The 12,190-nt window shown below is 41.2% G+C and overlaps 1 protein-coding gene across 2 annotated transcripts in view; it reads left to right on the plus strand.

The window, feature by feature from the left end:
- The window catches only part of trim44 (tripartite motif containing 44), a 62,822-nt gene that overhangs the window by 14,716 nt on the left and 35,916 nt on the right, over window positions 1-12,190 (plus strand). For both annotated transcript variants that reach the window (XM_084059373.1, XM_084059374.1), the window contains exon 4: window positions 5,000-5,296. In XM_084059373.1, the coding sequence (XP_083915499.1) occupies window positions 5,000-5,296 (297 nt within the window). The remainder of the gene's footprint in view (window positions 1-4,999; window positions 5,297-12,190) is intronic.

Below are 12,190 nucleotides of genomic sequence, written 5' to 3' on the forward strand. Positions count from 1 at the left end.
ATTCAAGCTTTCCGTACAGCTGCCATGTTGGTGAGTTTAATGTTGTTTAACGTTCTGTTTGGATGTATGGGCTGTCAAGGCCAGAAAGTATTTTTTTGCCACTCACCTGCGTTCCCGCATAACTTCCGGGTACGATGATGTCACGTATATTTTTACCCCCAAATTGATTATTATTTATTTTATTTATAATTGATTTAACTCTCTCAGTGCCACACAACTATTTTTTTCTGAATGCCCTCAGTGCCAAAACGAGAAATCCCTCCCTTTTTGGAAAAAAATGTTCAGAACCCAAGATATCATTATCTGAAGAGTTGCAGCTCCATTCACTCTTTGTTTAACTTAAGACTGAAAAAGGCTGTATCTCGCTTCTTAAGCCCTTTATTTTTACTTTGAAAAAAAAAATTGCTGGCACAGTATGAACATATATTTTTTATTTCACTGGCACTGAGAGAGTTAAATTGATTAGTTCAATTAACTGCACCCCTATTTAGATATTTTAAATATTTCACAAAATAAATGTGTGGAGGTACTTAAAACATTCCCTGCCATTGACGCAGATCTGCATCATTTCAAATCCAACGTTTGACCATCATTGACGCAGATCTGCGTAAATTTAAAAAAAAATAGCGTAATTTAGTGATTACGCTAGAGGGTGCTCTTCGCCAACCTTTGAATGATCCCTTGACTGCGAGAGAACGATAGAACTGGAAATGACGTCATCCCAAAAAATATAACTCCGTCCACTCCTATGTTATGAGATTTAGAAAAACACATCTATCTCGCATTTCTTCTCCCAGACTGCGTTTTTTGGGTGAAAACGAGCTGTATTCAACTGCCGATAACAACAGAACGGACGATCGCAGTTGAAATGTTTTCGTTGCGGTGGATAGAAGAGACCCTCCCCCTCCCCCCAGACAGTCTTTTGTTTACATCCGTGTCCACATCGTGGCTTTGGTGGACTCTGTGGATCGTCAAAATAAGGTAAAAACGTTGACAGTGGCGGATTAATTCATTAATACATGGCAGTGAATGTGTCAATTGGCCTACTGGCAGTGTGCACAAGAAATTTGCCTCCGATTGATTCGCGATATTAGCGCCGGACAAACCAACCAACAGACAGGGACGAAAACATAATCTACTCCTTTGGCCTGGCAGAGTTAATTATACACTATATATACAATTACATGCATTTCAAATTCAAATTATGCGGTTTTATTTGGACTTAAAAGCATTTAGTCACTTTGACCTGTTTCTGTGGATTTCAGTTCCAGGGTTCATTGTCCAGGAAGTACAAAGTATTTTTTTCTAAAGATATGACTTAACAAAACAAGTTAATAACGTCCTACATTTGCCTGTACTTCTTCTCGCTTCATTGCGCCCCATCTCTTTGCCCTTGTAAACACTGTGTCCCTATCTCTGCACCGGGCCCAATTGGAGGCCTCCGCTTGCAAGCGTGTAAATGAAGATTAGCACGCATGAATGCCTCCCTCCTCACTAGCAGGGCAAATGCTAGGAGAAACTGCGTCTCCAGGCAAAGAGTCCAAGGGCAGAGGGGCTGCTGCTGCTCCCCACACATAAGAGAGCTGGGCTAAGATCATGACCCCCATCTACCAGAGGGGTCGTGGTGACTCTGAGAAAGGGCAGGTGGCTCCTTGGAGGTCTGGGAGAATAGGAGAGGTGGTGAGAGAACATGTCAGAGGGCCAGATTGATGACTGATAAAATACTCAAGAGAAAGGAGGGGCTAAGGGTTGCAGCATTGGCTCCTAATCCTGCCTAACAATTGGTCTTGGGCAACAATAAACGCTATGCATGACACTAACTGCTTTGTGACAGCCGGCTATTCCATTTCCGGAAGTTGTATTGTGTTGTAAAATATTTGCATGCACTGACCAATGAATGACATAATAAATGATTGACCCCATTCAGATGTTTGTTTAACATTCATCCTCCTAAATAAATACTATTTGAAGCTGACATTTTCCAATCAGCTAAATACTATTAAATTGGGGTATTTGTATTAATTTCCCATGGCAAACTACAGCAGTATTTAAACAGTCTGGTTATTTTTTGATAGTGTTTGCAATTTTAGATTAGAAGGAAAAATAAGTAAGAGGAACTGTGATAGCGCTAATGCACTTAGGCAAATCAAGTTCTTTGGCTTTAACTACACGTCTTCACTCTCAGACAAGAATGAAAATGAAAAATAAGCAAATGGTTTGCGACGCATTGAGCTTGTAGATCTGCTATTTTCACAGAATGTTATTTTTTTGTTGAATGTTCACCTATTCTGACATGCCCACATGGCATCATAAGCACTGTTTACAGTTACACTGCAGATAATAATCAACCTTTTAGCCATATATCTGATTTAATTGATACACCTTGAGCTGACTAGCATACCTTGATCTGACTAGCCCACAACATCTTTTACAACTCCTTTGTACCCCTCTCCAGATAGTTTACATGAATAGGTTAATATTCGGCTGAGTCTATTGAATGATAAAGCAAAGAACCATTAAACACAACTGTAGTGCATATGACACACTTGCATTACATGTCATCATTGGGCTTCTAAACACACTTCAAAACAATTGAATTAATGAAGTTGTAGCAGCAGTGGTGAATTTTTGTATATGCCCAAAATGTATTTTGCGCTCAAACACTTAAGTACATTTGTGCACAGTAATGAGCAGGAGGAAATATTGTTTAGTTTACATATGAATTGCCTCAAGATTTAGGAACATGCATATACTTTATTAGATGCATTTCTTATGAATTTATTGTATGCAATATCATCAAGATGCAACTTCCAAATGTTTATATCACAGATGGTTCCTTGCTGCATATTCCAACCAAATGATTACGTTAGATGAATCATTGCATTTAATTTATGCTCCATTGCGGCAACACCATTGCGCGATGGGAGTATAAATTAAACCTAACGTTGCTTGACAAAAGCAACAAATCTAATTGTGTTAGACTTTGTTAACTTTTTGTTTTCTTTTTTCTGCAAATGATAGGCCTAAACCTGATCAGTTATGGTTTGCTTACTTGTTTTAATATGCTGAGATGATCAGGTAAGCGCAAAGGTCATTGACCTGACTATGAAGTGAATAACGCAAATAGACGGAGCCCAGGAACTATTGAGAGACCATTACAACACTCCCATTGACTAACGTTGTAAACATAGAATATTCACATACTGTAATATCATATTTTTTTTTTTTACCAAAACTTAATAGTTGATTTGGAATTTGTTGCTGTGTGCTCAGAGATAACAAGAATACTTATGTAGGCCTAGCGTATATGGTCTCGCCAAGATCCAAAAGTGTAATAACTCTTTCAATGGGTCTTTAATTTATAAAGTATTTCTGCAGCGGTGGTAATGTTTCAGCAGCAGCAGGGCGCCACTGTTACCGTATAACTCATATCACTGGTTCATTTAGGATGAACTCATTCAGATTAGGGAAATTCTACACACAACTGCAACTAATGACCTTGAAGCATGGCCATCAGGCTTATAAAATGTCATTACTACAGTAAATAAAGTACTGCTGTTTATTACTACTATTACAGAGTACTGAGCATTAAAAAATAGATACGTTTTCTAGAAGATTCCATTAGTCGAGCTTTGCAGTATAATCTTGTGATCTATGATCATTTGTTTTGTTAATTGCAAAAAGGACTTTCTAAACCCTCCTTAGTGGAAAAAACTTGGAACACAGTGCCCATATTTTCTCTCGACTTTCATGCTTAATAGGTTGATACGTTTCTGTGAAGCGCAATCTGGGGAATTCATGGCATTGATTCATATGGACCAAAAAGTTACTGGGACACAAAGATTCTTCACTTTCCATTAACCTTCAACTCTCTCTGATTCCAAATGCATGTCTTTTTTCTTATTACAAAAGGAACTAAATTAAAAATGTTACTGCTCTCGGTTGGTTTAGTGGGCGATGTGGAGGACCTGATTGCTTATGCAAAATTGTTGAATACATGACAAGACTTAAGCACCTGAGGGTGCTGGCTCTGCCAAACACAGCACAGGCTGATGATTCTTTGCTTCACTGGAGGTAAGGAGGCAGGGAGGGAGGGAAGGAGAGTGAGATGGAAACAAGAGGTAATAAATAGAGTGGAAGTGAATTGAAGTTTACCGGGGGGGGAGGGGTAGATTGGTGCGAAGCAAACTTTGGATTGTTGTCACGGTGGCATCTGTGTGGGGGGAGGGGGTGCCGTGCGGACGTCTCCGTGGGGGGTATTGGAGAGGATCTGTTCATCGAGATGATGTTCAGTAATGAGTCGTGGCGAACAACAGAGCCTCATCGGAGAGCAGGAGAAATGGATTGCGAGGGAATCTCTGGAACCAGTTCAATTGCCTTGAAAGCTAAACAGATGGCTCGTTGTGGCGGAAGAAGCCACTGAGGTCTCTATCTGCGGATCAGACGCGTGGTCGTGTCCTCCAGAGGAGCTGCGGCATGCCAACAATTCGCTGGCCACTGTGCAAATATGGTCTATTCACCATGTGCCATTCTGCCTGCACTTAGTGTACCATATCTCTGTTCTCCCCCTCCCTGTTCTCTCTCATCTTTGGATTTTCCCCTCATATCCGCTTTGCTTTCTTCACTGTCATCTCATCAGTATTTCTACCACCTCATATCCATGGATTATATCTCAATGATTCATAACCTACACTGAAGAATTTGCTCAAGGTCATTTTATCTTTTTTAGCCTTAATGTCTGTCTATACCACGTGCTGTTTACATTTCTGACTAATAAAGTATAAATATAAACTAATCAATCAATGAGAAGACAGCCCAATGTGCCTTTTTGATTTTTGCTCACCCATGCATGTACTTGCTTCCCACTAACAAAGGCACCCTCCTAATCTCTCCTCTCTCTCTCCTCCTAATCCCTCTCTCTCTCTCTCTCTCTCTCTCTCTCTCGCCTCTCTGTTCTACTCCTTTGTCTTTATTGATCACCACCACCTCCTGCTTTCAGATGTCTACAGAGGAGTTGGAGGCCTATGTGAACAGCCAGTTTGACGAGCTCCGCAGACTGGCGCGTCTGGAGGAGAAGAGGACCCTCCACCTGGTGGACCTCAAGGAGGCCTTCCTGACAGCCCACGCAGCCGAGAAGATCGCGGAGATCAATGTCCACACCGAGCGCCTGGAGGAGGAGATGGCCTCCATCACACATCAGCTGGACCTGCTGGACCAGGCAGAGAATGATGAGGTGGCGCTGCTGGCTGGCCCTGCCAGGGAGGTCCTCATGGCCAGACCAGCCCCCCGACCGCCGGTGAGAACCCCTCTCTACATACTGCTGTCCAAAACACATATTGTATGATGTAGGTTGTGAAACACTTTAAATCTGACATCCCTAATTTGGGCATGTCATTATAGGTGAAAATGTTCAGTGTGTACAAGTTCACCATGCGTCATGATGCGATGCCTTGTGAGCTTGTAGATTGATTATTTTTTTAATGTTTTGAAATGGGCTTAAGTGGTTAATGATAACTAAATGGGGTTGAGGTTTGTCGGTCTGCATTTATTTGCCATGGAACCTAAGTGATCATTACCCTGACTCACTGTGTGTGTGTGTGTGTGTGTGTGTGTGTGTGTGTGTGTTAGCGTGTGTGTTAGCAAGGTAACTTGAGAACGGATGGGTGGACTTTCATTAGAATTGGTGGGAACGCTCAGTAGGCTGCCCCGAATAGATGATTTACTATTGGTTCGAAAAGGTCAAGGTGACAATCAAGTTTGCGGTAAAAATCTAATACGTGTGGGTGGATTTACATGGGAAATAATGCTCAATAAGCTGCCAAGGAGAGAGTAGGTTTTGGGTCTAGAATGAGAGATGTTGGTGTGGGCAGGCTTTGCAGCCCTAGGTGCATTTGTTCCATTTTTCATCGCAGACAGAATATTGAAACAAGTGCCACTATCCACAAACCCATTCCAAGCGTAAGCATAGAGTCGCTTGAATGATTGGGATAATACATTATGGGAAAGTTTGAGAAATGCTACTTTCCTTTCATGGTGTCAGCTGTGAAATGTGATAATTTGATACAGGTATTAAGAACCAGCAGAGTTGGCTGAAGGGGCTTAAGTGTAACTATGTTTGTCCTCTGGCAGTTAGCCAGTTACTCCTGCATACCAGCTGGGTACACTGTGCCTTCTCTTTTATAAGATAGTCCCTTGGCCAAGGTTGGGTTTCCTTACTCACACATGCATTCACTCATTCACTACAGCACACATGTAGTTATAGTGTGCACTTGCATGCACATGCATAGGAAACATTCTTAGGATGGTGGTAACTCACTTTTCACCTGTAACCAGACTCTGCAACACTTCACTCTGTCCCTCTCCCCTCGTTTGAGCATACAGGAGGGGACTCTTATTGCTTATAGGCCCCAAATTAAAAGAGCCCACTGGTCCATTTGTCACCTGCTAGACTAGTAACCACAGGCAGGCGGGCAAACAAGCTGGAATGTGTTTTTCCCTGGTGAACCCATGCAGGGGCAGAGGGACTGCAGTAATGTGCAGATTGCTTTTCCAGCTGAGAAATGGATCCATGTTGGGCCAAGTTCATTATGGCCCTAATTGAATGCTGATGGTTATTCTGTTATCTTGTGTTAGTTATCGCTGGAGTGGGCACTTAGAGATGTATGGTGGTTGGACGGGCCCAAGGAGAAAACGGTGTGTGGGAGGGGTGTAGGGACATCCAGGGAATTACTGTCAGACTGTCAGTGATTCAAGTGTGTGTACAGTATATGCGTGTGTAAGAGAATTACCCTAGATTTTCTTGCAAATATGTCCCTGTTCAGGACAGAAAGGCAGGGTTAGATCTACGTGGGTAATGCTAGTTCACGTTGTATCCACTTCTTGCAAGAGGTTTTCATAATAGTGCTGTTTCTTCATTTTTAAGCATGTCCACCTTCGTGTATGGGGTTCATGCATTATGCATTATTCATTCACTTGCATTACGCTTGGCAGCACATCCACAAATAATGCATATAACAACTGCATCAGCAAATCAATACCATGTTTTATTTGTTTTCCAGCATTAAGGTTAAATGTTTTTTTTTTTAAACTAAGCATTGTTGATTTGTTTATATGCCCTGAACTTGAGTTTATGCAAAATTTCAAAAATGATTCACAGCGCAAAATGGATGATGAGAGCAAACATCCGGGTCTTATGTGGTATCCACTCCCCCACACAGTCAGACCATGCTGATGTTGCCTTTCACAATCTCGTGTCAAGTCAAATAGTTCCACAAAAATGAAGTATTGAGGGCGTCCGCTGGCCTAGCGGTCCAGGCGCATACCACATATGCTGGTAATCCAGCTTGACAGCGTGTCACGGGTTCGACTCCCGATCCCGACGACCTTTGCTGTATGTCTCCCCCCATCTCTCTCCCCATTTCCTGTCAGCCTACTGTCCTGTCTAAATAAAGGCATAAAAGCCCCAAAAAATATCTTGAAAAAAAAAAAAATGAAGTATTGAAAGCATTTTCCTCTAAATTAACTTTTTTTTTATTGCTATTTTGTCTTATAATCAATGCAATTTGTTTCACTAAGACTGAGGTTTGAGAACAGAAAAGCATGTGAAAATAACCAAACGTTACCATTTCCCATGCAATTGTAAATCAATTCTACAACTGTTACATCAGCCAGCAGCTAAAGTATACCCTGGGATTTTCAGTGCTTCAAATGGAATCAAAACATTACCCGATATGACATCAGAAAACTCAAAAGTTGAACTTGATGAAACAAAATCAATTTTCTTCAGTTTGAAACATTGTTTTTTTTTTTCTGCTTGTTCTTTTTTCTTTTGTGTTTACTCTCCCCATCCCTCCCCCTGCCTATAATCTAATCTCACAGTCCCTTTCTGTTGTAGCCTGCAGCATGTTCTGATGTAGTACCTTGATTCTAGCTGGAATTGTGGAAATGAAAACGATACCAGCTTCCATGTCAAGTTAGGAAAGGGAATGCTGCTTTGTATGCATATCAGCAACCTGCTACCCACAACCAAGTAAGAATAGGACTCTCTGGGGTGGACTAACGTTCACAGGATGAACATTTTTCTTCCTGATCATTTTCTAGTCTTTAAACCCCTTCCAAAGCACAAGCCACGTAATTGAGGTGATTCTGCTCGCTTTAGGTCAGGCAACTAAATTACCGTTGGTTTTGCTCATAATCTTTTATTCATCTAACACACTCACACACTCGTACGTACGTGTACACATACACACTAGAGAAGTAAAAAAAAAAAAGACGTTTTCGGCACCTTGTGAATGGCAGCTGTGAGACCATTTATTACTGAAAAAGGCTTGTCTCTAAATTGTGCGCTAATCTCCACATCTGTCATTTAATCAATACAAAGTACTTGTGGGTAAACAGCTGTACCACTCCACAGTGTGTTTACCCTTCCAATGGTTGATGACTGTGATTAATAAACACAGATCTGGCGCCGATTGGCAATGATCTTTCTTTCCGTCTAACCAGCAATCTTGCAGTTTGTGTGCGCGGGAGGTCAGAAATAGGCACATCACTTTAAATCTAGGAACGTTTTTGGAATTTCTTAAAGCTTAAATATTTTAAAGAAATTCCCAAAAGTTTCCAAAAGATAAATAAATAAATTAATAAAATTAATAATCTAAGAATTCAACAACAAATAATAATTCAAAAACATTCAAAAAATAATCAAATTATAATAAATATAGCTGCAAGCACTGATACAGGGGCCAAGGAATGAAATAAAATAGGCAAAAGGCAATACGCACAATAAGCCATAGAAACAGAATAGATTCAATTTGAGACAAAGCAGCCCATGCAATTAACAAATGAGCATTCTGAACAGCTAAGGATTGTGGATATTGTAATATATCTCTGTATTGTGTTGCTTTTAAAAGATAACATATAATGCTACTTTTGGGTATTTATTTTCAATGTATGACGTATTTCCTTGTGAAAATAGCCGATCTACTGTACAAGCTCACAACTTGAGCGGTTATTTGATTATGAGCGAGATGTCTCGCTCTCGCGTGTTGTCGCTACGGTGACAAAATGTATAAGCCTAATTAGAATACTGCAATCCATCTGTGTTGTCTAGAAAGATGAAGTAAAATAAATTGCAAACCTTTGTCATGATAACAGAATTTGAGACACGAGTTTGAAATCTGCATTAACACATACCTACCTTGTTATTAAACATCGTTTTTTATCCCCTTGCCAGCGTAATTACCTTAACACATTGTGTGCCAGAGGTTTATTAAAATATTGTACGTTCAGTGCCTGCTATTCTTCCATCCACTTACGTTGATACGTTTCGTGCTGTAGAAGCCCCGACGCGGAAGTGCATGTAAACAAGAGCGTGCGTGCGAGACGGCGGAGGGTCCCGACTAACGCCTGGAACAATAATATTTCTAACGCGATCCTCCATTGCAGAGTGATCGCCGATCGAAAACGGCTCACTTCCACCACGTTGAAAAGAAATGGAGATATTAAGCTTTTAGTCAACATTGGAGAGGCCGACCGGATGATCCTTGGATGATCCTAAAGTTTCGTTAGAGCGCCCCACGTGGGCCCCACGTATAAAAAAAAAGTGGGTCAAAAACGGTCCGGACCGTTTATGGCATCCCCCGCATCGATTCTCAAAAACGGTCCGGACCGTTTTTGGTACACAATGTGTTAAAAGTGTTTATGCATTAACTAATACGGTCATGATTTGTGCGTGGCAATTTAAATGAAGTCTGCATAAGGTAAAACTCGAACCGGGGACCTTGTGACCTACAGACAGTGACGTTACCACCTGAATAATCTCTCAAGAACAGATTCCGACCTGCGGTGGAATCTGTCGGAGCGGTTCGTCCTAACCAGTGCGCATTGGATACAAGTGGGCGTGCCTTCAGATCAGGAAGTGGGCCGCGCTTTACCCAATCAAATGTAGTGGGCGGGATTCACGTGTCCATCCACCATGATCCACCCTCCCCCCCTCGAAACTAGCCGAAACTAATTTAACAATAGCGTCCTCGGAGCGGACAAAACCACGGAAAGATATTCACATTTTAAATTACTCTTTCATCATAGAAACAAGTGGGCTTATAACCAAAACCATCCATGTTCTCTGGGAGAAGTGGTGTTAGTGTTCCGTGTAGAAATATTGTTAGTGGGAATGAAAACATGGTCGCACCAACCGGAAGTGATGCGCTATAGGCAGACATGAAACCGGTGTTTCCCTGCGCTCTAGTCTAACATTATACTCCTGCCAGACTCCACAGAATATCAGAAAAGCAGAGGTCGCTGTTTTTCATTTTCTGTGGGGTCTGGCTACGCGAGACTACCACCTGAACTACAGCTACACCCAAACTGTGAAGAGAGAGAAAAGGAACCTATGCAGCTACCAAATGTTTGTTAAAAATGCAGTCATCAAGACAAAAGTTTGCCAAATGTTTCACTTCAACTACACCAACATAGCAGATCTACAAGCTTGACTCGTTGTGAGCTTGTAGATCTGCTATTTTTTGTGAATGTTTCCCCTCAGAAAGGGGATGCTGGGGTTAAGCGTCAAGTAGAAAGTTATTTTCAATCTGTCCTATAATGGAAATGGACAAGTTTTCCTTGTGAAGATTTACATATTTACGTAAATCTTTTTTTTTTTTCATCCACGGCACCCCTGAATTACATTGTTACTTTACAGCATCTTACATGTATGTCATAGGTATTTCTACCAAGTACGATAAAAAATAACATTAGGTTCCAATATGGCGGCATGTTTTCTAATATGGCTGCCGATAAATTGCAGAAATGTGCATCTGCTTATGGTTTATGGATCAAAGTCATCAGGTCTTTGCTTCTTTCATGCGTTCAGCAGATGCCATACAGTTTTGTCCTTCCATGGAAAGAGAAAAAGGTCAGCACCTGTTCGAGAAAATATCCCTATATATATCTAAGTTTTTGTATTTATTGGTGAACATATTGAAAAGTCTGTTGCCCTAGGTGATTAAAAAGCTACCAAATCACTTTAAAATGTGCTATAATTTGATTCTGTGTATGGTAATTAATACAAAAATACATGTGCTACAAGCTCAAGTGAATGTACATTTATGCAATTTATCGGCAGCCATATTGGAAAATATGCCGCCATATTGGAACCTAATATCATTGTTTTTAACTTACTTGGTAGAAATACCTTCAGAACATATTCTCCTATATTAAAATAATGGGGAAATCAAAGATTTACAGCCCCAGCAAAGTGATATAGTCCAAAATGTTGGCACAGTTGCAGCCATTTTGAAAACTGGTGGTGGCCATCTTGAAATCTTAGGATTTTTGCGTGGCCAGAGGTTGATTATCAATTAGGGTCATATGAAGGACATCTGTGCCAAATTTCTTGCTTGTATCACCAAGTGCACTATCGTGTATTGAAAACGGCAATTTCCCGCCGTACTATAGGTCAGAATGACCAATGTGTTCCTCATAACTAGACGCATACGTGTACGCATACGTGTACGCATACGTGTATTGAAGTTTTATTGCTGTCGGTCAAACGGTTCATGACCTATGCTTGTTCAAAGTTTGCATTTTTCAATTGAGTGCTATAGCGCCAACCTTTGGCCAATGGTTGTGGGTTTTGTGTCTTCACCGTTTGGTATAGCCCTCTACCATATTGCTCAGTTTCGTAAAAAACGACTGCACGGTTAAGGCAGAACTGCAAAAAGTGGAGGAAGAATAGTAAAAAAAAAAACATCAATAACAATAAGGCACCACGGCCCTACAGGCTTGGCCCCTTAATAAAAAAAAGAACATTTTATTGCGTAAAAAGCAGCTCCACAAGCTCAACACCTCATGAGCTCAGACATGCTTCCCTACTCTTTCCCATCAATACTTGGCACACAATTAAAGCAGCATCATTTCAGTGCGACATATTGGGCATCATTTTAATACTGGTCCCGAGTCCATTCCGAGATCATTACGTCATCGAGATACATGGCCTGCGGCTACTATACTGACAGTGATTGTGAGATGGACATGCCATTACTCAGGTTGTCAGCACTTCAGCTCAGGATTGCAAGCATACAGAAATCTTGGTACCTGGAGGCTCTGTGTGTGTGTGTGTGGGGGGTCTAGGAACATCCAGGAACATCCTGCAATCTCTCTGCTGTTTTCCACTCTAGCCCCCCATTACTGCCCG

The sequence above is a fragment of the Gymnoscopelus microlampas genome (genome assembly GCF_963454915.1).
Source record: "Gymnoscopelus microlampas genome assembly, chromosome: 6".
In the NCBI taxonomy this organism is placed as follows: Eukaryota; Metazoa; Chordata; class Actinopteri; order Myctophiformes; family Myctophidae; genus Gymnoscopelus; species Gymnoscopelus microlampas.